At 51.1% G+C, this 22,463-nt stretch overlaps 1 protein-coding gene across 14 annotated transcripts in view; it reads left to right on the top strand.

The window, feature by feature from the left end:
• The window catches only part of MTUS2 (microtubule associated scaffold protein 2), a 505,324-nt gene extending 482,871 nt beyond the window's left edge, over positions 1 to 22,453 (top strand). For all 14 annotated transcript variants that reach the window (XM_082435506.1, XM_082435504.1, XM_082435497.1 and 11 more), the window contains 7 exons: positions 1,077 to 1,291; positions 8,906 to 9,011; positions 12,219 to 12,292; positions 16,945 to 17,043; positions 18,145 to 18,264; positions 20,654 to 20,751; positions 21,853 to 22,453. In XM_082435506.1, coding sequence (XP_082291632.1) covers positions 1,077 to 1,291; positions 8,906 to 9,011; positions 12,219 to 12,292; positions 16,945 to 17,043; positions 18,145 to 18,264; positions 20,654 to 20,751; positions 21,853 to 22,066 — 926 coding nt within the window. In that variant the 3' untranslated portion in view covers positions 22,067 to 22,453. The remainder of the gene's footprint in view (positions 1 to 1,076; positions 1,292 to 8,905; positions 9,012 to 12,218; positions 12,293 to 16,944; positions 17,044 to 18,144; positions 18,265 to 20,653; positions 20,752 to 21,852) is intronic.
• The last annotated feature ends 10 nt before the right edge of the window (positions 22,454 to 22,463 follow it).

Raw genomic sequence — 22,463 nt, 5'->3', positions numbered from 1 at the left:
GATGAGGGTGTTTCAAATGCTCTCTGACTCCCTTGCACGGATGGTCCTGATCGTAGCAACCGCCCCTAGGGAGCAGATTATCCTGCACCGGTACAGATACTGCTCACTCAACTTCAGAGTGAATGACAAGCCCCCCCAGACTGCAGCACGGAGCAGGGAGCGTAGGGGCCCCAGTCTGTGTGGAGTGTAAGTGAGGTGTCCTCACTGACATTTGACGTCTGCGTGCGTGTGCATCATCACCTCCGCGTGACCTAAACAGAGTAGATTGTCAGGGAAGGTTTTCTCCTTCTTGGAAGCAGTTTGCAGTTGAGGAAGAGACTTTGAAATGAGAGCAGTCCACTCTGGCCCAGGGGAGGCGCGAACCCTAAGTGCTGTCGCAGCCCCTCCCCGCGAAGCAAACCAGAACTGCGGCAGGGCGACCCACCCGTGCAAAGGGGCGTTGAGTGGTTACCCGTCCTTCCTCCAGTGGGGAGGGATCCTGCTGGTGAGGTCTCGGTCACCTGAAAGGACCCACACGCACACGTCCTCTGCGATTGTCCCATTCGGCATGTCAGCCTGGAGAGAATCCCGTGCATAGCCTGTTGTCTCAAGCCTTGACGGGTGTAAGAGTCACGGTGGCCCTTGTGAAGAGTTGACATGCTGGGCTCCTGTCCGGGGTTTCTGATCCACCAGGGTGCGCCTAGGAGCGTGCATTTGTAACAAGCACCCAGTATCTGTGAGGCCCATGGTCTGTGGACCCTCAGAGAACCCTGATCTAGCGGCAGAGACATGCGGCTTGTCGTCAGCCCAGATTTGCCTTCGCAGCTCGTGCTCCGCACACTGAGTGTGACCTTGGGCGGGTCACCGGAGCTCCCCAGGGCCCAGGTTCACCCCAGCATCCAGGGTCTGTGTTGAGGCTCAGATGTGGCAGGGAGGAAAGCACTTGGCAAACGGTGAAGCTCTGCAGAAGGACAGGGACCTGGCCTTGGTCCTTAGGTCCACCTTGATGTGCTACTCGTGGGGGCTGCAGACGCTCGGGCCCGGCGCTTCCGGTGCGTCCTGACCAGCTTTTTACGTGTCGCTCTCCCTGTCCCCAGCCTTCCATGCGGCGAAGTGTGAGAAGCTGCAGCGGGAGAAGGCGGAGCTGGAGCGGCGCCGTGAGGACGAGGTGCGCAGGCGGGGCCGGCAGCATCAGGCCGAGCTGCGCGACCTGGAACGGCGGCTGCAGCTGCAGTTCGAGACCGAGGCGGCCCAGCTCCAGGAGGAGCACCGCGCACAGCTGCTGCGGATCGGGTGTCAGCACCAGGAGCAGGTCAGTCTGCGCCCCGGCCCTGCGCCTGCGCCTGCGCCTGCCGTCGTCGGGAGGGAGGCGTGGGTGGGAGGTGGAGGGGAGCCGCGTCAGCCAGGAGTCCGTGCAGGAAGCAGGTGAGCTTCCGGTCAAGCCCCCTCTCCCACCTCGTTTCTCGCCTCTGTCCCCTCCTGTCGTCCCCGCAGCCACTCTGGTCTCCCTGCCTTGTGCTCCCAGGCACACTCCCACCTCCGGGCTTTTGCGCTCGCTGTGCCCTCTGCCTGGAATGCTCTCCCTCTAGAAACCCCATGGCTCCCTCTCTCCCTCCCTTGCAGACTTTTCTCAGTGAGGCCTTTCCTTATTCAGAATTACAACTCCTTCCCCACCTTGTGCACACTCTTCCTGTTTAGTTTTTCCTTGGCACTTATTACTACCTAATGTATGATAACTTTTACTTTGTACCCTGTTGATCTTCTGCATATTCCATAAGGACAGTGGTGATGACAGACACATGTGTATCTAGCACGTGCTGTGTACCAGGCCCTGCTCTTCCCTCTTTACATGTACTAACTCATTTAACCCCCACGATAACTCTAAGAGGGAGTACCATTATTGTCCCCATTTTACAGGTGAGAAAACTGAGACCTGGAGGTTAAATAACTTGCCAGCATTCACGCTCATGAAAGAGCCAGGGTTGGACCCAGTCTGATCCCAGGGCCCGTGCTCTCGAGCACTGAACTAGAGTTTTCTGCCGGGTTTACTGCTAAATCTCTGGCACAGGACTACCTGCCTGCACAGAGCGAGCCTTCAGTGTGTATTTGCTGAATGAAAGAAGGATTCCGCTCATTAACCTTAGCCCAGCAGTCTTCCTAGAGAGGGTCATTCATACTGGAATAGCTGGGGAAGAATTCCCAGGGAGCCTGTCAGCCTGGAAGCAGGTAGGAGCCCGGCGTGCCCATCCCCATGGCCAGCTGCCGTGTCCGTTACCGTGTTGGCGCCGGTGTGACAGGCAGGTTAAGACGAGACCACTCTGCTTCCGAGAGAGCTCGTTTTGCTTCTCCCTCTTCTCGTCTTCCTAAGTGCCCAAGGCTCTTGATGCCTTAATGCCCACCTTCTAATTGTGTATTGTTACCCCTAGTCTGCTCGTGGTATCCCTAAGGTAAACTGGCATTTGTGAAGAGCTCACTTTACATCTCAGGCTGGTGCCGAGTGGCGCTTCACTATCATGAACGTTTGGGCTGCCTCCCTGGTAGAGAATCTGGCTGGCGATGGTCCCCAGAGGCGTGTGAATCATAGGGGGCACGGGAGAAATCTCGGAGTAATAATAAGTACTATTGTTGGCGTAAACGATCTCCTATGTGACAGCACTTTCTTCTATTCAGCATCTCGGGTTAGTCATCCTCCTCTTTCTAGAGGCCTGCGGAAACCAGACACATCTGCCTGCTTGAGGTGGTACAGACTCAGAGGCTGGGAAACAGATAGGTGACAGCTAAGGTTACCTGCTGGGCTAAGATTAGCAGTGGAACCTTCAGCATCTTGGCTTCTCAGCTGGCTTTAAGTGGACATTGGCACGGCTGCCGTCTTTAGTCTTACCTGCTTCGTGGTCCCTTGATACAGCTCAGACCTGGTGCAGATATTGGCTTGTTCTGTGCCCTGTATCCTGGGGCTATTCATTCCCACTTTTACACAAAGAATGTATTTATACTCATATTCACTGACTTTTGGTCCAAAGTTCTGGGTTGGTTGAGAAGATGCCAAGAGATGGAAGGAAGGGCAGGAGGTGGTCCCCAGGCAGAAGGATGAGCTTCTGAACAAACGCTCATGTTGGGGTGTCGTGTGTGAGAAACTGGGAAGCCAGGGCCACTGCCGAGCGGAGCCCGTCCACCAGTGGAGGGAGCCGGGGCAGAACCTCGCTAAGTTTTGTCGGTGCAGGAGCACGTGCTGGGGGGTGTGGCCTCATCTGCCTTTGAGCTGGGACAGCGGCCTTTTAAAGATTTCATACTGGGAGAGATTGGAGGCCCTGACTTTTCCACTTGAGAGTGAGTTACATGAACTACTTATGCATATTTTAAAAGTGCTCTGTCTTATGAGAGCTCTGAGTCCTGTTCTTCTTGATCCTTTATAACAGCTAAAGTGATTGATTTAGTTATTCATCCATCTAAGCAAAGAATAGTCAGTGAAGGCCCGCCGTACACAAGGCCTCATGATGGCATACTGCAAGAGATGCCAATATTTATAAAATGTGGACTTGCTTGTTCCATAGCCTCGGGTTATAGATCCAGGGAAGTTCTGAGGCAGTGTCTCCAGAAACTGTAACACTGGGTGGGAAAGACAGGTTCTGTGTTTAGGAGCTGAGAGTTTCCTTCCAGATGGGAGGATGAGGGAAAGCTTTATGGTGGAAAGAGCATCTGCACGCTTTACATTCGAGTAAATCTTTCCTATAGAAGCCCATTGGTTTGGGGGCAGGGGGAGGGACGGATGGCTGAAATCTATGAATTATTCAGGCCCCTGATTCTGCTCTTGCTGCTGGATGTTGGCTGCTATCCTGACCTTCAGCTTCTCCAGCAGGGAGCGCGCAGGCAACGAGGAAGAAGGTGAAATGCACATCAAGCCATAGTCTAATTTCCAGGTAGAGTAAATGCTCATGTACTTGGTCCAGGAGGAGGCTCGGTGCCTGACCGCAGGAGGGATCTGCAAGGTCTGTGGTTCCAGCGATCTGTGCTGACCCTCCACACTCAGGTCCTCTTTGTGGGGGACAGTCGCGTTCGGCAATGCTGACCTGTAGATCTTGCCATCTCTGTCCTTCTCGAGCCTTAAAACTCACGTTCACCAATGGGGTCTCTCCTGGCGCCCCCGTGCCCCGGCCGGCAGCGGGGAGGCTGCTTCCGTCCTGACGTAGGATTTTCTGAGGCTTTCCTCCAATCAGGAACTCCCTCGAGAAGGCCGGCTGACCTCTGACTTTACCGCAGGATGCCCCTAGGAAGATCCAGCCGTCCACTCGCCTCGAGAGGCAAAGGCCGTCTCTCTCTCTCTCTGGCCTCACATGGGAGTCACTTGGGGAGCTTCTGGCAAAGCACTCCTCCTGTCTGCACCCCATGCTAATGGAATCAGGGTCACGGACTGGGGCTCCCCAGGGCCCAGAGCTGCAGGTGTCTGGTGTCGGGGGATGTACAGGGCCTCCTTCTTTAGCCCTGCAGACAAGATAGGGTATGAGCAGGGGCGTGGCTTGGCCTCCTGGCTTTCTTACTTGCCTTTAAAGATATGGTATGACTCTTATCTTAAAAGTCGGATTGTAAAGGTGTTTCATCAAATCAGTGCTCATTCTAGAGCTAGCCGCACATTAACAGAAGCCAGATTTCCCAAGCTTCCCTATCTCAGGGCACACGAAACAGATTTTTCAACATAAACACAAATGCTTTTCCTGTTCTGCTCCAAATGTACTCGCCCACAGAGCCTGGTATTTAGTGATCAGACTTGTGACCTTTGACCCTCTCCCTCCAAGACCCTTTAGCAGTTTGTCTCTCTCTCTCACCCGGCCGGGGAAGCGCCTCGTGCAGGGCCCCCTGGTTCCTAAAGGCATTCCGGATTCTGCATTTTGAGCAGAGACTCCTTTCCAGAGGAGCAGTAGTTGGAGTTTACGTTGGCTTTGTCTCATATCCGGGACACACTTTCTAACCTTTCCTAAAGAAATCATCCTTTTAGACTAACTGGGAGGCCCAACATGCCCACGCTTTATCAGAATGTGCAGAGGCCACTTTGGCCTCATCTTGCATTCTGTCTCTTATTCGTGCCGCACAGCAGGTGCACAGCTGCCATCAGCGAAACCACACTCTCTAATCGGATAGAATGAGGTCCCGAGGGCCCCTCTGTCTTCCGGCGCCAGAGCCCTGCCCATCGCAGCCCAGAGCCTCCGGACACTGGAAAGAGGCAGAGCAGGGCAGATAGAAGCCTCTGTGAACACCTGCCCACGTGGTGGGCAGCAAAGGGGCAAAGGCACAGCCCGGAGGGGGATGAAGTCAGCCCAGGAGCTCTGGCAGGGCTGTCTGCCTGCTCCGAGTCGGTACCCAGGATGCTGTAGCAGGGATGCAGGGACAGAAGAGATGGTGAGTCGTCTCGTTATCCGGAAGGAGAGTCGTTCAGAGAGCCCTGGAGAGAAAAGACAGGGCAGCTCCCTCTGTCTCATCAGATAGGAATACACTTCGTCGCAGATGGAGGCAAATGGGAGTTTAATCTGGTTTTCTTTAATGAGTAAAGCCGAGACAATGTAAAGCCCATGCTTCTTCATTCTAAATGGAAGTCTTCTCTAAGTGAATTGCCGAAGGCTCCCATAATTGCATTTTCCAAATGGCTGAATGAAGTAAGCCTACAGCTCTATTCTTACCCATCGGAGAGGGTGGCTTCCCAGCCCTTTGCTTTGCTGGAACTCAGCTAAACAGCAAACAGCTGCAGGAACAGAGTCTGGTGCAGGGACCAGCTGCTGCTCTGTACCCCTGGGACTACTTGATGGGCACATGGACGGAGCTCCGCAGCCAGCTCAGAACTTTGTCCTCCTGGAAGAGGGAGGAGGCTGGCCCAGCAGAGATTTTGGGGGGACGGGGGCACCCAGGGTTCTAAAAGGAAGAAAGTGAAGCTTCACCCAGCGTAAGTTTGCTGTGGCCGGATAATGGTTTAGCGCCTCTGTCTCTTTTTTGGTGATCTACAACACAAAACATATCTTGTGTGTCCCTTGGGTCAACTTGTCTGAATCCCCTCAAATGCCTGCCGACCTGGAGGTCTTCTCAGGCTGAGAGCTCGGACGGGCTGCTGCTCCGTGCTCTGGAAAGAAGCCTAGAGCCATAGAGGAGAAGCCATGGGGATTGAAACTGGGATAAGAAAGGGGACGGCCAACAGTGCACGGCCCCTTCCTCGTAGAGGGAACAGTCTTTAAAAACCATACGCACGTCTAGAAACCTAAATCACTCGAGAGTAAGGACCATGATGGCCAAATTTTGGCTCACTGGCTCTCACTGGTTTCCTTCAAAACATCCTGGGCCTTCCTTTCATTGCATATGGAGGAATTAGGGGATCAGTATTTCATCCCCAAAAGCCCCTCTGAGAGGCTGTAACAGATAGATCACACCCTTACATCATCCTTGATATATTGGGTGTGGTATTCCATCACCACTAAATCAAAGACCTGACTCCACCAAGCCGGGAGGGCATGCGATGAGGCACCACCCTTGCTGATCAGGGCAGATCCACCGCCAGGACGAAAGGGCCTCTTCTGGAACTTAGTCCTTGCATCCATCTCTCTTTTCTGAAACCACCCGTGGCAATTTGTGTAAGAACCCAATAAATTAGAATCATACTAAGGACTGATGAAAGAGTTTTCTTTATACTGAACTGGGTAACATACCTCCAAACAATGTGTGGGTACTTGTTTCTAACGGAAGTCACCAATGGAGCATAAGGAAAACTAGTTCCATTTTTTTTAACCAGTGATTTGTTTTTCCAAGAGACTGAAAGTCTTTGGACAAAGATTCCATAAAAAACCTTCATATAAACAGGATTTGGACAATTAAAAACTGCAGTAATCGGCCTTTTTGCTGAGCGGATTCATAGCTCTGAGCCTCAAGTGAAATATTGTTTAATCAAGAATGGCCAGTAGATAAAAGTGAATCATCGCATACCATGTCCATTTTCATGTCGTAATGCAGCTTTCCGAACACTGTCAAGTTCATTGTTGGTTTTGCCAGTGATATTTCTGTTTTAGTGGATGACGGTTCCTTTTACCATAGGAGAGAGAAGTCGGGCAAACTTTCCCAAGCAATGATGGTATCCAGAATGGGAATCTTTCCCATTTTAAAATACAGACACTCCCGTGCATCCCCTTCACAGGCGGGCTTCCTTTCTTGTGAAGGGTTCTTCCTCCTTACAGATCAAAGATCAGCCTGTGAATTATCCCAGAGAACTGAGACCCGCTGAGAGGTGGCCGGACAGTATTCTGAACTGGCCCGCCGCAGAGCTTCAGGGCATGGGCAGGTGCGCTGGTTCAGTGTTGTTCAAATGCTAGGTTTTGACACCTTAGTACGTCGTGAGATGAATTTAGTGGTCTGTAACTGCATTTTGAAAAACAACAAAGGAACATGGAATAAAAATTTAAAAACGAGATTATTGCAGGTGAGAGGGGAAAGTGTCATTTTGTGAAACTTTGGTTTCACACACATGCCCCGTGTGTGCGTGTGTGTGTGTGTAACAATGTACAATGGTGTTTTTACAGTGGGTCACCGACAGAGAATTTGGAAAAACATTGTTCTGGTTTGCTATCACAGGGAGAGGTCGTCTTATGCAATGACTCCTGTAAGTCATACATTTGAAGTTAAAATAACAGCTGCAACAACAAAAATAACAAAAGCGGTAAAGATGGAAGGTGTGTGGTGGGGACGGAGATCAGGAAGGGGGAAGATACAAACTCCTGGGCTGGCATAGCACAGGGAGATCAGCTCGGTGCTTTGTGACGACCTAGAGGGGTGGGATAGGGAGGGCAGGAGGGAGGGAGATGCAAGAGGGAAGAGATATGGGGACATATGTATATGTATAGCTGATTCACTTTGTTATACAGCAGAAACTAACACACCGTTGTAAAGCAATTATACTCCAATAAAGATGTTTAAAAAAAAATGAAAAACAAAAGTCAAAAGAAAAAAAAAGAATCCTGGGCTGGCTGCACTACCTGTGATTAAACTCCTGGAAATGTACCATCAGCCAGAGAACAGCAGCTTCTTGGGAGCAGGTCCCGCAGCCTGGGCAGGGGGAGGTCTGCACCGGGATCCGGGGGGCAGGTTCACGGCTGGGAACAGGGGTGGCGAGCACACACACACACCTGCCCACTTGCCTTGGGGCTGGGGAGGGGGGTCCTTGGGCACTGGTTGCTGGTCTTGCGGGGGGAGGCAAGGGCAGTGCGTTTGAGAGCTTCGCCCGTGGATGTCAGACAGCCCTGGGCTGACTGCTGGCTCTGCCATTTACTAGCCTTTGGGCAAAACACTTCAGACCTCTCTGAGCCTCAGTTTCCTCGTCTTGGAAATGAACATGAAAACATTTGCTTTATCATATTGCTGGGAGGCTTGAGTGGAGAAGCTGAGAGTGGGTAGTTTAATAAATGTTAGTTCCCTCCAGATACCTCGCGTGCTGTAGCTCCCACCTGCTGCCAGAAGCAGAACGGACCATCTGGTAGGGGAGGACCCTCTTCTGGCCCTTATTACCTCATGGAGTGCTTGGTGGAAGGGGAAGGAACGGGGTGGAAGGAAATGGTCCAGAGGGGGCCCAGGGCAGTAAAGAGGTGGCTTCGGCAGCTACCCACCCCACCCCGGGAGCTGCTTCCTGTTGCATGAGCAGCAGGGCTGTGGCAGTGACTTCCCTGTGACATCCCCTGCCCTGCCGCCCCTGACTCCGGGACTCCCGCGTCACCACCAGATCCTGGCTCTCCTGCCTCAGCACAAGGCTGAGGGTGGCTGTCATCTCAGCAGAGTGTCCTGCCCTTGACATTTGGGCCGCTGACATTTCCCCTCATTGCAGTCTGCTTCGGTCCTCCAAGCGGCGAGGCCATCGGAGCCCCCGGTCCCCGGCTCTCTGTGTAACCAGAGCTGTGATCTCCTGCAGGTGGAAGACATCACCGCCAGCCATGAGGCTGCTCTCCTAGAGATGGAAAACAGCCACACGGTTGCCGTCTCGCTCCTGCAGGATGACCACGACCACAAGGTGCAAGGTAGCTACGAGCCTTGGCGCGCGCGGCTGGCGGGGTGGGCTGTGTGCACTGACCCTCTCCGGCTGCAGGCACGAGGGGCCCTCCCTTTCCCTCTTGCTCCCCTTTCCCTTCTTCCTTCCTTTCCTTCCTGGTGTGTCCTTTGTGTTGCTTCTTGGGCTAAGAAAAGACAGAAATCCAGGACCCGGGTAACTACAGTAAGTCCCCTACATATGAATGAGTTCCGTTCTGAGAGCGCATTTGTAAGTCCAACAAAGTTAGCCTAGGTACCCAACTAACACAATCGGCTATATAGTACTGTCCTGTAATAGGTTCATAATACTTTTCACACAAATAATACATAAAAAAACAAACACAAAAGTAAAGAAAACACTTTTAATCTTACAGTACAGTACCTTGCAAAGTACAGTAGTACAGTACAACAGCTGGCATACAGGGGCTGGCATCGAGTGAACAGGCAAGAAGAGTTACTGACTGGAGGAGGGAGAGGAGGTGGGAGATGGTAGAGCTGAAGGATCGTCAGCAACAGGAGACGGAGGGCAAGCTGCAATTTCACTCACATTGATGGAATGCACATTCGCATCTTTGAAAGTTTGCAGCTTGAAGGTTCTTTTGTAGGGGACTTACTGTACTTTCCTCTGAAGCCGATCCTCTCAACCCTGCCTGTATATTGGAATCCCTGGGAGCCTTGGTCCCAGCCCAGGGTTTGGTAGCTGGTCTGGGTTACAGCCTGGGCTTGTTAAAGCTCATAGGTGAGTGTAACAGGTAGCCAAGCTTGAGACCCACCGTTCTACAGTAAGTGTAGACATCCTGGGCTTTGTCTTGTTTTGTGGCTTTATAGCCGTCCCACAGGTGTGGTGTTGTCAGGGCCACACCAGCATCTGATTGGGCCTGGCTCTCCACACCTTGCACTCAGACCACATTCACCATGGATGTAAGTGGACTCTCAGGATCTTTCTTTTTACATTTTTCACATTTTTTATAACTTTGAATTATCTTTGGATACATAGGATTTTATGTGGGTTGTAACAATAGCGACAACATTTAACTAAGTACTACTAAGATTTTGACTCTGTGAAAGAAGCTTTTTACACGTTAACGTGCATTTACGTTATATAGAGAATTTGTTTTTCAATTTCCCCTTTCCTCATTTTTTCCTCCCCAGTCAGCTGATTGTTAAAGTATATGAAAAACAATTAATTTAACAATAGATTAATAAATAATAAAAATTTGAGAATTAATATCAGAGTTTTAAAATTATTTTTAAATGTTCTTTGTAAACAACAAGACCCACTGTGCAATAGTCAATACTCATGTGATTGCCCCCTCGAGCACCAACCCCATTGCCTCTGGGAACTACCCATACGTGGAAAAGCCCAAGCTGGACGCAAGGGAGAGGAATTTCCTCAGAACTAGTTAAATGTATTACCTATTCCTGAGAGTGTGTCTCATGTTTAGAGTACCAGTTCCCACCCTTGGATGCACATTGGAACCACCTGGAGAGTTTTTTTTAAAAGATAATGATGTGTAGCTCCTACTACAGAGGTTCCGATTTAAATTGCTCTGGGGTGCAGCCCAGGCATCAGGATTTTTTAAAACTCCCCAGGTGATTCTAATATGTAGCACAATTGGAGAAGCACTCTCTTAGAGCACAGTCTTAAGCATGGGACAGAGTGTCAGGACCTTAAAATAATGAAAAACGTTATGAGTACATAGATAGTCGCCATGGTTTATGCCACCTAATAGATACTGACTTTTCTTTGCTTGTGAGGTATAGGGTATCTGAAAATGCCCTAAAGCCCATCACTGCACTGCAGGAAAATGGTCTCAGGAAAGGGAACAGGAATGGAAATGTTACAATGAGTGTTGCCTTTTGTTTCCGGATTTTCGTATAAATAGACTTGGTAGATTTTTCTGACTAATGAAGTCTCGCTTAGACGCCACATCCACATCCAGGGCCTTTGAATTGCATATGATGTGAAGACAATGTAGGCGTATGTAATGGTAGCTAAAAACTTCATTATTATGGATGATGCTCTCAATGACTATTGAAAGTAGTCATTTAGACAAAGGCAGGTAGACCAGAAACCCCCATGGTTTTGTGTCAATAAAATAAGCACAAACTTTTTTTTTCTTTTCCAAATGTAAATTTCAGCTATAACAACTGGATTTCTAAGAGACCTTAACCATCATTAGTTAAAAGATTTGGGTCAATGGAAACCACAAAGTTTTTCTTAATTGCAGCTTAGGCCAGCCGGATTGATAATTATTGGTCTCCAGTACTCTCCTGTGCTAAGCATATGATCCAAGTTGATTAATGAGACCTTTCCTCTCTCCAGTTATAACATGAAAACAAATTGCTTGTGTAGCTAGAATGAGACGGGCTTCACCCAGCTAATAAGACTATTCCCATCTGGAGGAAAATAGAATCCATTTGCTTAATAACTCTTACATGACATCTCTTTCTGCCTGTCTTGCAAATTATCACTGGAATGACACTTTTCATGGAATAGAATTGCTCCAGACTCCCCAAGAGGAACCCGTCCAATGAGTCCTTCCTTCCGTCTGAGTGGCTTAACATCGACTCTTTGCTCAAGCAAATCCTAGCATCTGTGGTTTCCAGAGTGTGGCCCAGAGGCCACCAAGGTGACTTTGCAGGCACAGCACTGGTCCCGTTCACCTGTCCATTCTCCAACAAGCCCATGTTCCGCTCTCCTTGGAAAGGTCCCTGCTTCAGCCGAGATTGCAGCTTCGTGGTAGAAAAGAAGAGTGATCCTGGGAGGGAAGAAAAGGGAGATTTAACATTAACTACCTAGTGGTTTTACCATTAGGAAAAGTTGGAGAATCAATGAGTGCTGTGAATGGAGAATCTGACTTGGCCAGGGTGTTGGTAGAGCTGGGTATAAAAGTGAGTGTGTGTGTGTGTGTGTGTGTGTGTGTGTGTGCGCTTGTGCTCTGTTTGCTTCCCTCCCTCCTTTCTTTCCTCTTACCCTCGCCCTTTCTCCTATTTCCTTCCTCATCCTTTCTCCCTCTCTCCTAAACAACATTGCATACAATTTCAAACTAATGGAGAGGTCTCTTTAGGCTTAAGTCCTCTATATACTGGTGTCCCTTCTCACCTACATCACTAGTCTTAGCCTGGCAAAAGAATCTTGTTTGATCCCTTTTCAAAAGAAAGATCACCTTAACAATTTGATGTCTTCTCTCCAGAACTGATATCTACCCACGAGCTTGAAAAGAAAGAATTGGAAGAAAATTTTGAAAAGCTGCGGCTGTCATTACAGGTTAGTGTTTCCTTAACTCCAACATCAAGATAATGGCAGCATTGTAATTCCTGTCCACAGACATTTATCCAGCACCTACCGTGTACTGGATCCTGTACTAAGCATTGGAATATGGGGGTAAATAAGACCTACTCCCTGCCCTTAAGGAGTTTACTGTGTACTCAGAGCTGTGATACAAATAGTGACAGACCAGCACAGAAGGTAACACATACTTGCACGGAATGAATAATACCGTTAGCGCCACAGGGGTTCCGAGAGACGGCGCCCCATGTGCTTGCGGTCAGAGCCATGTTTGGGGAAAGGGGAGGATTAGGGAGCAGAGCATTCTAGGCAGGGGTAACAGGGTAAGGAGACTCATGTAGGGCAGAAATCACAGGACATGTTCTGGGAATTGTAAAAGCAACTTCAATCCCCTGGAGATGTAACGAAGCTTCTTGGCGTCCCGCTTGAAACCTCCACAGAGTGTGGGTCTCAGATGCCAGGGGCGCTGCCTGGCTTCCTTCTGATCTCGAAGGGGAGAATGGAGGTCTCTGCCATCCAGAGACTCCAACCAGCTGCTTCTGTGAAAAGATGTTGACCGCCCCCAGCCCTAGAGAGGGGCTGCCTGGGAAGCCAGGGGGAGGTTGGTGGCCCTGCTTCCATTGCCAGCTCTGGACGTCCCAGTCATAGAAAGATTACCTTTTAAATATTAGGGACACTCACATCTGGAAATTTGGGAGGTGATTACCGTAATTCTAATACAAAGGCAGGAATTTTGTTTCTTCAATGGCTCACTTTCCCCAGGCAGTGTTTCTTGCACAGAGCCTGCCCTGCCGAGAAAAGAATCTAGGATTATGGAGTGTCACACTATTGAGTGTACTATTCAAAAATTTTTAAATGGGAAACCACCTGCTGCAAACCCACCCCCGATCCGTCGATCCATGGATCCATTGGTGGGGCTGCACATGCCCACGTGCTCCTCGTGTGGCTTATCCTTGGCAAATTAACCCCAAACTTCTTTGTGTACCCCACATCCCACACCACCCAGATATATTACCCTTAAGGAACACAAACCAGGAAAGTAACAGCCATACTGTGATGTATCAGAAAACCCCAAACGGTCCAAAACCAAAAGAAGGGAGAGTTCTGTTTCATCCATGAGTCTTCACTTTGCCACTAACATCACACAGTCATGAATTGTGCACATTTTAGTGGTAACTCATGGGCAGAATCCATTTGAGCTGGAGATTTTCTGGTGTGAGGTGGGTACAGTTGCTTAGGCCAGTCTCCTTGGGCTACTGGCAGCAGAGAAACAGGTTTGGGGTAAAAGATTGGAGTTTGAGGTTTAAATCCCCACTGTACCTTCTCTTAATAGCTTTGAAATCGTGGACAGCTACATAAGCTGTAAACCTTAGTTTACCCATCTGTAAAATGGGGATAATACCAATTCCTTCCTCAAAGTGTGAGCAGCTTAAGGGAAATAATCTGTGTGTCAGTGAAAAAATTAATCAATAGTCAATCCAAGAAAGAAATGGAGAATTTTATTTGAGCCATCCTGAGGATTAGAACCCAGGAGACAGTCTTTATGTGGTATACAATGGAATACTACTCAGCCATAGAAAAGAACGAAATTTTGCCATTTGTAGCAACATGAATAGACTTGGAGGGCATTCTGCTAAGTGAAATATGTCAGACAGAGAAAGACAAATACTGTATGATATCACTTATATGTGGAATATAAAAAACACAACAAACTAGTGAATGTAACATAAAAGAAGCAGACTCACAGATACAGAGAACAAACTAGTGGTTACCAGTGGGGGGGAGGGCACGTAGGGATGGGGTAGGGGAGGTACAAATTGCTGGGTGTAAATAGGCTCAAGGATGTGTTGTACAACATGGGGAATATTTTGTAATTGCAATATTTTGTAATAACTGTAAATAGAAGGTAACCTTTAAAAATTGTATTAAATTTTTTTTAAAGATTAAAAGACAAAGCACTAAGGACTGTCCCTTAGAGGTCAATGCACAGTTATATAAATTTTTGAGACAAAAGGGTCTTACATCAAAGTAACATATTGACAGTGTACATAGTCCAACAGGGCAAGTAGTGGGTCATCGTGACCCCTTACAGGATTGAGAAAGGAATGTTATCTCCTAAGGAGTTACCTTGCTGGCGCCAGGAGAAAATTGCTTTTTTTTTTTTTTTTTTTCTGGTGAGCAGGCATTCCTGTGTCTTCTAAGGGGATCTAGTTAATGTATAATGCAGATGCACAGTGCACACTAAAGAGGGGTAGTGGCCCAGATGGGCAGAGAGAGAATTTTATGTTTAAAAATTTTCTGGTCCTGCCTTAAAAATAAATTGATTTCATCATGTGTAAAGGGTATAGAGCACTAGGCAGCAGCCAGTGCTATTATAATAGTTTCAGGCGTTGTTACATTTGCCATCATCATCATTATTACGGGGTCGTTGGTTAACTCCAAGTGGTCCATGCCGGGCCAGGTCACCAGCTGGGTCTTGGTGCTCTTACCTTGGCATAAAGTAGCGAATCCAAGTTGAAGAACAGCATGTCCTGTCTGATTGCTGGGGCACCATTGTGTGCCTGAGGATCTGTTTTGAATAATGGTGAAGAAAGCAGAAAAACCACAGTGTGATAGTTTAGATGCCACCTAGATGGTACTTGCCTGAGCTTTTCACTATTTCACTTTTTAATGGAGGACAAGAGGCTCGAGAGGAATGCTTGCTCTGACGAGGCTTGTATAGGAGGTGGGTAGCACTCCAGTCATTTTATTTTATTTTTGCAATAAAATAATAGCTAATGTTTATTGAGCACTTACTGTATGCCAGGTACTGTTCTAAATATTAACTCCCCACCATCCTCTGGGTTAGGTACTATTATTATCATACCCATTTTACAGATGGGGAAACCTGGACACAGAGTGGTTAAACTGCGTAGCGCTCCAGTCATTTTATAGTCACATTCTACGCATGCGTGCTGGGGCCCAGCTGGCTGCCCTGAGCCCTGATTTACACTTGCTGGCTCATGTGCCTTCCGGCTCCCACTGACACTGTCTTGCCCTCATGCACCAGCGTGTGCATTTAATGGCACTGTAGGGGGCTTTTATTTCTTAAAAATGAAATGGAAGTAACTGGAAACAAAAAAAGGAGAGAAGGAAAAGGGACCCGCCAAGGATGGTTTGCAAAACTGGGTTCTCTGTGATGACAAGAAAGTGGTCGAGCCAGCACGTGCTATGTGGCAGTGCTCTCGTGTGCAGTTCCATCGTTGACCGCACCCAGCTGCTCACGTGGTGAGCGGGGCCATCTCTCTTGCCGGAAGTGTTCACGGGAAGACCTCAGTCCCTGGGTTTTAATGTTACAGAAATGGTGATGGGGGTGGATAACTTTGGAACACGTGGCACCAGCAAGGCACCGTCTCTTCCCTCTGCGTGGGCGTCAAGGCTCTGCCCGGCTCCCTCTGCTGCCCGCCGCCATCGGTCAGGGCCGGGGCTGCGGGGAGAGGGCTCAGCGTGGTGGCACCTGCGCTGGCAGCAGGGCTGGGGCCCCGGGCTCCCCACACACGCCTCCGTTCTCTCCACCTTCACACACAGAGCGGCCCCGTGGCGGGCACGTGCTGGGGTGAGGGTCAGGAGGGTCCTCCAAGTCGGGGGGAGCGTCTGAACGGGACGCACTTCACTCACGTGGCAGCTCAGGCCAGGGGCCTGCCACCCAGGGGCGCCGAGGGGAGGGCAGAAGAGAGCCGGGGTGAGCGGGAGCTGGCTGTGGAGGAAGAACGGATATAAGGCGGGCTGGGGGCAGCGAGACGAGAAAGGCGGATGCGGAGGATGGGATGCTGCGTCAGCGTCACTTGGTCCCGAGGGCGCGGGGTTTTGCGTTGCGGGGTGAGGGGCTCAGGCTTGTGCTTTAGAAAGCTCCCCATCCCCCCGCCCTGACCCTGACTCCCCCTTGAGGGCAAACGAGTTGCCGGGTCCGGGACAAAGTCAGTGAGTGGCTCCACCCCAGGTGGAGCAAGTGGGGTCAGGAGTGTTTGTGGATCCGGGGACGTGACATAGGAGGCAGAATCCTCTGGATCCTGCCATCGCTGTGTTTAGTGTGGGGGGAGGGGCTCGGGCAGAGCCAGAAGTCAAGGTTGGTTCGACAGCTTCTGGCTTGAACTTAACAAATGAGAACAGTTCTTCTTTGAGATAAATTAATCACCTTTCCTGAAGTGGGGGGCTAGAGGCCCCCTGGACTAAGATGGCTCTCTGCTGATGGGCTGCTTTTGTGAAGTCAGATGTTAAATTATTAAACGCCTCTGCTCCGCAGGCTTCTTGCTTTTCTGGGGATGGGGGGCGAGGACAGCTCTCTGATCTCAGGAAGTGCTGTGTCGGGCCACCTGCTTCAAGTGCCCCGCCAGCGTGCGTGCACTTTCCGTGAGACGGAAACATGCATCCATCAGTGTTCTGTGGTCCATTCTGGACAAAGCACGGAGGCAGGGAGACCGGGGGCCTCTCCCTCGTGCATGCGAAGGCCTTTTGGTGGAGCCCGGTGGGGGGCGCCTCTGATCTCGACGCCCTGGGAAGAGCCCCCAGGGAAGGGTGGTGGCAATCGTCACCGCCTCCCAGGTGCCGCGTCTGCAGGGGACCGGGCTGGACGTCTCGTGCATTACCTGCAGGACCAGGTGGACACGCTGACCTTCCAGAGCCAGTCTCTGCGGGACCGAGCCAGACGCTTCGAGGAAGCTTTGAGGAAAAACACTGAGGAGCAGCTGGAGGTATCATGCGCTCCTGGTCTCCCAGCACCCGCAGGGCCCTTGCAAGGCAGTTCTGTTGGACCCCAGGAAGCCCGGGGCTCCCCCAGCAGTCACCCCAAAGGCAGGGCCCCTGTGCTGGTCTGACGCCAGAGCGACAGCGGTCAGGGCCTCCCGGGATTTTAAGCATGTGCCTGTCAGCACCTGTGCTGAGTCGGAACGGCCCTGGGTTCTCCATCTAAGTGTTATTCTTGCCTCATTGCATACGGCTCCCCAGCCCCTGTCCCTGGGCTGCTGTGACAAGCTGGGCCTGGGAACACCCCACCCTGGCCAGGGCCCATCCCAGCCCCACGTCCCGTTCCCTCCCAGTGCCGCCTGCAAGGGAGGCATCCCTGAAGCCCCAGTTGGTAGGGTGAGGGGTTTTTCCCCAGAAAGGCTGGCACAATTCCTTCCCTCTGATGTAAGGTTGCCAGATAAAATACGCGCCACAAAATACACAATACCCAGTTACATCTGAGTTACAGATAAATGAGTTTCTTAGTAACAAGTATGTCTCATGCAACACTTATGTGAAATTCAAATGTAATTGAACATCCTGTCTTTATTTGTTACATCTGGCAACCTTATTCGCACATTTCCTTTTCTACAAGGCCTTTTCTGCTTTTTAAACCACTTTGCTCATTTCCTATGCATGGCAGGGGGCGGGGCCCTCCATGGGCACAGATGGGACCTTTCAATCCCCACCTGTCTGTTGGATCAAGTAGTCTGCGTGAACGTTAAAAGCCAATGTTGAACGTACTGTTTTTACCCGCGAAGCTCCCTTGGGGCGATAGGCTGGTAGTGTCCGGCCGCCCCGGGATCCGACGTTTCAGGGAATGACGGCTTCACCTCTCCTGCTCCCCAAGGAGCTGGATTTTTAGTAGCTCTCCCAGTGGAAACTCGTGGGCATCGTTATCAGGGGAGGCTGTGAGCATTGTCTCCCTCTCGCCCTCTCGCTCTCATTCTCCAGTGCCTGTTAGGAAGCTTGTTAACGGATGACTAGATTCCGCTGAATTCATGGTGCTGGTGAATGCTGGGCTTCGCCGGGATGCCTGGTAAATAGCTCCTTGCTCTCTGCCCCTGTAGATTGCATTGGCTCCTTATCAGCACTTGGAAGAAGACATGAAGAGTCTGAAGCAGGTATTAGAGATGAAGAATCAGCAAATACACCAGCAGGAAAAGAAGATTATTGAGCTGGAAAAGCTGGTGAGTTGGCCTCTTACCTTGGGAGGTCCCAGTAACCTGCATGATATTCCTGCTGCCATCGTGGATGTCAATATTTACAGCATCCAGGCGGGGGCCCTTACATGTCCGGTGCTCACAACTGAGCAGAAAACGCCTTTCTTAGGAAGCCAGGAGTTCAGGAATCTCGGAGGTGGCCTCATCTGTAGAAACCTGGAGCCCGTCTGATGCCCTGCCTGGCTCCCCGTCCAGCACTGTGGCGTGCCAATTCCTCCCCTCCCCGGGGAAGGTGTGCGGTGCGCCTGCACCCGTGATGTGCGCCAGGCACGGCGCGGACACTTCACGCGTGTTTGTTCTTTAACTCTGACAGCAACCCACTGAGTAGGTGCTGTCAGGAGCCTCCTTTTACAGATGCGGAGACGGAGGCTTAGGACAAGGTCGTGTCTCACCCAGAGCCAAACAGTGGTCCAGCCCAGGCGGGAGCCCCGGGCCAGAGCTCCAAGCCCCGGCTTTCACCACACTCTCTGCCTCACCTTTCAGCCTGGCTCCCACAGAACTAGCAAAGGGCACCCCTCTGGGGGAATAGAGCAGCCAAAGTTCACTCCCCGCCCCTGTGGGTGCAAGGGCTGAAGCTGAGATAGGCATCCAAAGTTAGCAGCAGAGAAGCCCGCCTCCAAGGAGATGCCATTCTTGAGGGGAAGGTTGGCCCAAGGGTCGCAGATAGATTAATTTTTTCTTTTTTATTGTTATATTTAAAATAAATTTTTGATACTCTAAGAGGAAATATAATTTCCTCTAAAAGGAAATTATAAGATATAGATAAGAAAATTAAAATATCATATTTCTACACTGTTAATATTTCCAGAGCCTTTCTTCTGGTCAAGTGTACACACCCTAATATACAACCCACACATACATACGAGTGTTTTGTATCCCGCTTTCTTTCAGTTAGCAAATCTTCAGCTTACCATCTCAGTAACTGATCACCTCCTCTAACTTTTCAAGTTCTCCGTATGTCTCGGAAATGTCCTTGAAGCCGCTATATCCAAACCAGGAGCTGGTCCCAGACCACCTGTTGCATTCAGTCGTCACGTCCCCTCTCCTGATCTAGCACCATCCCTCTGTGGGGACCTCTCTCACTGCACAGATGCCTGTCAGTCAGGATAAGGGCGGACGGGGGTGTGAGTGCCTATTGCCAGCATCAGAGGCAATGCTGGCCTCCTGGCACCTTTCAGCAGCCCAGAGCTTCCCAGCAAGGCCGGAGCCAAGGCCGGCGGGGGGCTCGCCAACAGAGCCCTCCGCCCTCAGCCCTGCAGCCCTCCTCCTCCAGGCAGGGCCATGTGCCTCGTTATCTGGTCAGCCACAAGCCTCTGGGCTTCTCTGGCTGTTCTTAGCCACGCTCCAGGCATTCTGCAGGTATGCAAGAGTTCTCATTCCAGAAGGGTGGGTAGGGGTGGGGGAAGAACTGAGTTAATCACTTCCCATTTCCTGGGAGCAAAGCTGAGGACGGGGTGAAGAGCCTTGCTGGAGAGCAGGGCCAGAGCCCCGTCCTTTCGCTCTGATGCCGAAGCCTGATTCATGGAGAGGTGGCGCTTTTCCTTAAAGATTACTCTAGCTGTGAACTTGTCACATTCTCTTCAAAAACTAATTCATTTCTCAGTGCATCTTAGAATGGACCTCTACTTTGGCTAGGTCTCAGGCCCTGGGGACACACCGACAGAGAGAGCGGGGCATAAGTTGCAGAGGAGTAGCGGCCACAGAGGATGTTATCTTCTGAGCATGTGCCACGCTGGGCTTGAGCTGCGTGTTCCTGGCTGCCCAGAGCCTCAGAAGGAAAAGAGTGTGTCCATGCTATTTGTATTTCCAGCCCTCCATTAATTCAGAATGTCGTAGAGTGTGTACAGGCCTGGCCAGAGATGCCGGTGCAGGGCAGACGGCCTGATGGGAAGAACCGGGGGACCCAGCAGCCAAACTGGGTCCTGGTGGTGCTCACGGCTCATTTCTGACAATGGCAGGAGTCTGGGGACACTCACCATGAGAAATATATTCTACACAGGAATCCAGGATAGGCACACACATAAGTTGTATATATACAGTACATACAACCCACGATACACACTCATATATACACACACATAATATATCTGAAAGGGAAATATATACTGTATCTAAAATATATACAATACTTTTACTACACACAGTGCACTCTGGTACTTCCTATTCTGTTTTGTTTAAAAAAGAAATGCTGGTCACGTCCCTCTAATCTGATTTTACAACCGACTAATGCATTGCAAACTGCGGTTTGGAAAACACTGTTCTTGATAATGTTCCAAAGCCCAGAAGCCAAGGGCATTGGTCTGCCATCTATCCATAGGGCCTTGCTGAGAAGCTCTTGACACTGCATCTTTTATAGGCAGAAAAGAACATTATCCTGGAAGAAAAGATCCAGGTTCTCCAACAGCAGAATGAAGACCTCAAAGCCAGGATTGACCAGAACACCGTTGTCACGAGGTAGGTGGGCCTGGGCGTCGGAGCTTCCAAAGCATGTGTCGCCGACAGGATGGCTTTGCTCTTGACCTTGGAGCGCTCTGCTTTTGTCCTCACTCGTCCGAGCCCTGAGGCTTCCCCACCCAGGCTCTTGGCCCTCCCCACGTGGAGGGAAGCGTAGAACACACTTCTCTGAGCACCCAGCCGGTGCCTGGGCTCCGCAGAGCGGTGGGTCCCACCTTGGCGGAAACGAGTGACACCGGCCAAAGCCTGGGGCACAGCTGGGAGGTGACGGGGATATTTCTGGAGGAGGTTTCGGAGAGGCTGCCAGATGGGGGTTCCCAGGCTAAAGAGAACCACCGTGTGAGCCGACCCCAAGCTCCATCACTGGGGCCCGCGGCTGCTGCACCAGCGCTGGGCCAGGTGGTCATGGCAGAGGAGAGCTGGCCTGGCCGGAGGGCAGCAAGGAGGGGACACACCAATGCAGCTGCTCCCCAGGGACACTGCTTCCATCTTGGTGCTGCCCTCCCTGCTCGGAGGGCCCCAGGAAGGGAGGAGGTGGGCAGACCCACTGCTGTCACGACAGAGGCACGGAATGCCTCGGTTCCTTTTTCGCTTAGCATCCATTAGCTGCAAACATCAACTAAGCATCCGTTACGCACCAGGCGTCAGACTGGGTGCTGGGCACTCGAGGAGGACCGCTCTGGGGCCTGGTCTCCAGGGCTCCCGGTCCAGCAGGCGGCCAGATGCACAGACCAGAGGCGATGGCTGCCAGGGAGGCCTGAGCCAGGGGCAGGGCGCCCCACACCAAGCCCCACTTCCCTCTCGCTCTTCCGGCGGCTTCTGCTCTGTCCCCTGGCCCCCAGCGCCTCCCCTGACCTGGGCAGAGGGGCTGTGGGCAGATCGGGTGTTGGTGGAGGGTCTCTGGGAACGGATGTGTGGGTGGGACGAGTAGCAATCACGTTTCAACCCCGCTTCTTGGTCCCTGGGGTCCGGCAGGACCCTGTTCTCCCCGCCGGCACCCACCACCTACCCCCTTCCCCTGCACCCCTTGGCCTGGCAGACCTCAGGTTAAGTGCTTCCGGCGTGACTGCTGCTCGACAGTTGCTTGTTCTCCCCGTGCAGACAGCTGTCAGAGGAGAATGCCAACCTCCAGGAGTACGTGGAGAAAGAAACGCAGGAGAAGAAGAGATTGAGCCGAACCAACGAAGAGCTGCTTTGGAAGCTGCAAACAGGGGACCCACCCAGCCCGATTAAACTGTCCCCCACGTCCCCCGTTCACCGAGGCTCCTCCTCCGGGCCCTCCTCTCCCGCCAGAGTCAGCATGACGCCCAGATGACGCCACCACGCTGCGGGTCCAGCTGCGGCGCCTGGTCCACGAGGGTTTCCGCCTCGAGGGAGTGGTGACCATGGACCGGCCCGACTGACCCTGCGCGCATGCCCAGTAGCTGCATAGCTGCATCCTAGGCAGAGTCCTTTTCTGATCCTCGTGTAAGACTGTCCTGGTACTGGCACTTAGGAAAGTGTAAATGGTAGTGTCTGATGTGCAAACGTTTGACCGTAGTTAGAGCCAAAAGAAAGAAACGCCAATCGTTCTTGAGCAATGAACTTTCACTGCAGAATATCAGGTTAATTACAAATAGCTCAGTTTTGAATATCCATTGAATAATCATTGTGTACTGCACCGATATGTGTGTATATTTAGATATACGTATATACACATGCAGCGGTTCTGA

This window comes from Balaenoptera physalus (genome assembly GCF_965194825.1).
Source record: "Balaenoptera physalus genome assembly, chromosome: 18".
NCBI classification, from domain to species: domain Eukaryota; kingdom Metazoa; phylum Chordata; class Mammalia; order Artiodactyla; family Balaenopteridae; genus Balaenoptera; species Balaenoptera physalus.
This window is presented reverse-complemented; position numbering and strand designations above follow the sequence as displayed.